At 42.9% G+C, this 5,285-nt stretch overlaps 1 protein-coding gene across 1 annotated transcript; it reads left to right on the plus strand.

Annotated features, from left to right (window-relative positions):
* The first annotated feature begins 383 nt into the window (after window positions 1-383).
* Window positions 384-1,316, plus strand: LOC141649239 (uncharacterized). Its single transcript, XM_074457934.1, has 2 exons — window positions 384-939; window positions 1,069-1,316. The coding sequence occupies exons 1-2, from the start codon at window positions 384-386 to the stop codon at window positions 1,314-1,316; spliced, it is 804 nt and encodes a 267-aa protein (XP_074314035.1).
* The last annotated feature ends 3,969 nt before the right edge of the window (window positions 1,317-5,285 follow it).

The following is a 5,285-nucleotide window of genomic DNA, read 5'->3' on the forward strand; positions in this document are numbered from 1 at the left end:
AAATGGGGAAATCTAAACCTACTACTCCTAAACCCAAACCTGTCTTTAGACCTTACACTGCTGTTAAAATTACTGAGACACCTAAACCAGTGTCCCAAACTGGAGAAGACAAAGGAAAGGCACCTATGTTCCCTAAGTCCAACCCACCTCTAACCAAAGAAAAGATTAAATGCTTTCAATGTCAAGGGTATGGTCACTTTAGGAAGGACTGTCCTTCCAAGAGAGCATTGACAGCAATGGAAGTAGAAGAGTGGGAAAAAGAGGGTTAAGTTGAGTATGAGGAGGAGCCAGCGAATGAGGAGACAACTCTTGAGGAGGAACCCAACCAGGAACAGGTCTTGGCTCACCCTAATACATGCCATAGTCTTGTTTTGTGGAGGGTAATGCACTCTCAACAAGCACGATTAGAGGAGGATCAGAGATCCCTCATTTTCAGGAGTAGATGTACTATTCAGGGAAGGGTATGCAATTTGATCATTGATGGGGGAAGCTGCACCAATGTGGCATCTGTCACCATGGTTAATAAACTCAATCTTAGCACCCAGGAGAACCCCAACCCTTACAAGCTCAGATGGTTAAACAAGGGAGCAGAAATCAAGGTGGACAAACAATGCCTGGTTCCATTTTCAATTGGCAATGTTTATAAAGATGAGATCTTGTGTGATGTTGTCCCTATGGATGCTTGCCACCTATTGTTGGGTAGACCATGGCAATTTGATAAGAATTCTATCCACCAGGGAAGGAGCAATACCTATTCCTTTAAGCAAGGTAGCAAGAAGATCACATTGACCCCTCTACCACCTAATCAGAAGAACTATGGGAGTCCAAGTGTGACTGATGGACTCAATGGAGTCTTATTTCTATCTGAAGCAGAAATGGTCAAGGAAATGCAGCAAGAGCAGCCTGTTCTATTCTTGCTGTCCAGGGAGATTCATGAGGGTGTGGAGCATAAGCTACCAGCAGAGATTAGACCATTACTGGAATAATACCAGGATGTCTTCCCTGCTGAATTGCCCAGTGGACTGCCCCCACTAAGAGGCATTGAGCACTAGATTGACCTTGTGCCAGGATCTGTACTCCCTAACAGGCATGCATACAGGTGTGATCCTGATGCTACAAGAGAATTACAGAAGCAGATTGATGAGCTAATGAACAAAGGGTTTGTAAGAGAATCCTTGAGTCCCTGTGCTGTCCCAGCACTATTGGTACCTAAGAAAGATGGCACTTGGAGGATGTGTATTGACAGCAGAGCTATCAACAACATCACAGTCAAGTATAGGTTCCCTATACCTATATTGGATGACATGCTTAGATGAGTTAAGTGGTGCCAGGATCTTTTCTAAAATTGATCTTAGGCAAGGTTATCACCAAGTGAGAATCAGAGAAGGTGATGAGTGGAAGACTGCCTTCAAAACTAAGCAAGGGCTCTATGAGTGGTTGGTTATGCCATTTGGGTTATCAAATGCCCCCAACACTTTTATGAGATAAATGACAGAAGTGTTGAGGCCTTGTTTGGGAAGGTTTGTTGTGGTATACTTTGATGATATCCTCATCTACAGCAAATCCACAGGAGAACATTTGAGCCATCTTGAGAAAGTGTTCCAGATCCTGAGAGGCAGCAAGCTGTTTGGAAAGTTAGAGAAATGTACCTTCTTGGCTTCTGAAATCAAGTTCTTAGGGTACATCATCTCTGGGAGGGGGATATCTGTGGATCAAGATAAGATTGATGCCATAAAATCTTGGCCCATCCCTAAGAGCATCACTGAATTAAGGGGGTTCCATGGCCTTGCTTCATTTTACAGAAGATTTATTAAGAACTTTAGTGCTGTTGCTGCCCCAATAACAGAATGTATGAAGAAAGGAGAGTACAAATGGACTGAGAATGCTCAACAAGCATTCAACCTGATCAAGAGAATGTTGTGTGAGGCACCTGTTCTCAGGCTACCTGGTTTGAACTGTTTGTTTGAGGTAGAATGTGATGCCAGTGGAGTTGGCATAGGAGCTGTATTGATTCAGGAAAGAAAGCCAGTGGCTTACTTTAGTGAGAAGCTGAGTGGAGCCAAGCTGAGCTACTCTACTTATGACAAGGAATTCTATGCAATTGTCAGGGCTCTTATGCATTGGAGTCATTATCTTAAGACAAAGCCTTTTGTGCTGCATTCAGATCATGAAGCTTTGAAATACATCAATGGCGAACACAAGCTGAATCACAGGCATGCTAAGTGGGTTGAGTTCTTACAATCCTTCACATTCTCAAGCAAGTACAAGGAGGGAAAGCAAAACATTGTTGCTTTGATGCCTTTGTCTAGGAGATATTCATTGTTGACAGTCATGGAACAGAAAGTTCTTGGGTTTGAGTTCATGAAAGAGCTGTACAAGGATGATCCTGATTTCTATGAGGATTGGTTAGCTCAAACAGAAGGAACTAAGGTTCAGGGAACTAAATTCCTGCTACAGAAGGGATTCCTGTTCCATGGGAACAAGCTATGTGTTCCAAGGGGTTCATACAGGGAACTACTGATCAAGGAAGCCCACTCCAGTGGTTTAGGAGGTCATTTTGGGGTCCAAAAGACTCTGGATATCTTAGTGGAGCAGTTCTATTGGCCCAGAACGATGGGAGATGTCCAGATGATACTCAGGAAATGCTCCATCTGCCAGCAGGCTAAGAGCTCCTTCCAAGGAGGCCCCTACACACCATTGTCAGTACCAAACAAACCATGGGAGGATCTGAGCATGGATTTTATCATAGCCTTACCAAGGACTTCAAGGGGGAATGATTCAGTGATGGTTGTAGTTGACAGGTTCAGCAAAATGGCTCATTTTATAGCCTGTAAGAAAACTGAGGATGCTGTGACTGTTGCTGAACTTTATTTCACTAATATTGTCAAGCTGCATGGAGTCCCTAAGACCATAGTCTCAGACAGAGATGTCAAGTTCATGAGTTATTTCTGGAAGACCTTATGGAAGCTACTCCATACCAGGTTGTTGTTCAGTACATCACACCACCCACAAACAGATGGCCAGACTGAGGTCACTAACAAGACCCTGGGAAGAATATTGAGATGAATTGTTAGCAAGTCTTTGAAGGACTGAGATTTAAAACTGCCACAAGCTGAGTTTGCTTTTAACAGGGCTCCTGCATCTGCAACTGGTCACAGTCCATTTGCAGTGGTTTATGGGATCAATCCTCTGATGCCCTTAGATCTTTCAAGTGTACCTAAGGAAGAAATGAACTATGATGCTAAGAAGAGGGTGGAACAGATGCTGAAACTCCATGAAACTGTCAAAAAACAAATTGAGAAAGCCAATGACAGGTATAAGAAGCAGGCCAAGAGCCCTAAGCAGAAGAAAGAATTCATGCCAGGTGATCTTGTGCGGATCCATTTGAGGAATGAAAGGTTCCCTGCTAAGAGAAAGAACAAGCTGATGCCTAGGGCAGAGGGTCCTTTTGAGGTCATTGAGAAAATTGGCCCAAATGCTTACAAGATAGACCTTCCTGGTGAGTTTGGGGTACATGGCACATTCAATATAGGAGACCTGATTCCTTACTATGGTGAGTCTGATGATGAAGGGGGACCAGGCTTGAGGTCAAGCCCTTTTCAAGAAGGGGAGGCTGCAGCAGGAGCTGAATCAGGGGCTCCTAATCCTAACCTGACCACAGTCTAAGTCCCAGCAACACTCCTTGAACCACCCCCAGCTCAGCCAACCAAGAGATTCACCAGGTCCATTTATCAGCTGCCTATATGGCCAACTGGAGCAGGCCTCAACTGAAAGTCCAGGCAAGGTCCCTAAGCATCCTACCAGTCATCCTAAAATTGCAATGTAATTCAGCAGAAATTCCAGCAGCAGGAAAGCAAGGCAGTCACATGTGAAGTAAAGCATAAAGTAGCATTTCCTTATTTAGTGAGACATTTTTTAGGCTCCTTGAAAAGAGTTGCTGAAACTTTTCCAGAAAGTCCATAGACAGCAACAAGAAGCCTTGACTTCAGCTAGCCACCAAATAAACAGAAAACTATGCACAAGAGGACAACTGATAGTGACAGCCTGCAACCATGCTTTATTTCAGTCTGTTTTACCCCAATTGCTTTTGTTTTCACTTGTTCACTTTATTTACCAGTTGTAAGATAATTTATGTTGTTTGTACTCATCTTAGATTAATTCTGGACCATTGGATGCTAGGGTTTCGAACTGTAATGCAAAGACAAGGCCTATATAAGGACCTGTGTCTCATCTGTTTCAGGCAGATTGTTTTTGAATGAAAAATAGCCTTGAGACTTCTCTCATTTCTTTCAAACTTGTGTTAAACTATAATTTGGAAAACTGGCCTGATAATTAGCCTGTGAACTCTGTGGTTAATTGATCAAGTCAGTTTGGCATCATTCAATTGAACCTGTGTCCATCTGTGGTTCATTTTAATTGTGTTGAGCGAAGTTCAGCCTTAATCCTGTGTCAATCTGTGGATTTGAGCCTGGAATTTGGTAAGTTATAATCTTAAATTTCCTGTGAATTATCTGTGGAAGTTTAGGGTCTTAGCTATATCCCTGGGTCACTCAAACAGGTCACATTCTCAGTTGAACCAGTCTGTCTGAATTTCAGGATTTCAGGCTGTTTCTATTAATATTAAAAATACTTAGGCACCTTCAAAATTCATGAAACTTGGCTCAGTCTCAGCTTAATATCCAAATTAAAATACTACAAATTTTCAGAATTTTCCAAGGTCATTTGATATTTTTAAAGTATCCTGTAAGTCCAGCTGCATTGTTGCCTATCCATAGGGTTTACACTGCACAAGTTATAACACCTATCGTTATGTCAATTAGGAATCACTTGGGTGCCATCAATCGCTAACTAGGTAATCAAGAAGCCGATCAATCTGCTTTTTCCCTGACTTCCGCCGAAATGAGCAACGTGGTCCTTCGACTCCTAGCTACCATGGAAAACTTGAGCACTCGTCTCTCCCAAGTTGAGGATAAAATGATAACCGGGAATTTTCCCTCTTTTGATTTTGAGCCAAGGGTTAAGCTCCTTGAAAGCCGACTATTTGCCAACGACAAAACCAACCCTAGTTGGAGGGCTACCAAAACCACTAAAGCCAATTCCTTAGGTGCTCCACCAACCAAAGCCAGACGACCTCATAGGTCCTTCCCTGATTTGGATATGCCTTATGCCACAGCCTTGGAAAGGCTAATCTCCAAAGGAAAGCTCAAACCGATTGGTCCAACTCCAGACCCTATACCAAACAAGCGAGGACGTAGATGGGACGGAAAACTATTTTGCCAATATCA

This window comes from Silene latifolia, chromosome 3 (genome assembly GCF_048544455.1).
Source record: "Silene latifolia isolate original U9 population chromosome 3, ASM4854445v1, whole genome shotgun sequence".
NCBI classification, from domain to species: Eukaryota; Viridiplantae; Streptophyta; class Magnoliopsida; order Caryophyllales; family Caryophyllaceae; genus Silene; species Silene latifolia.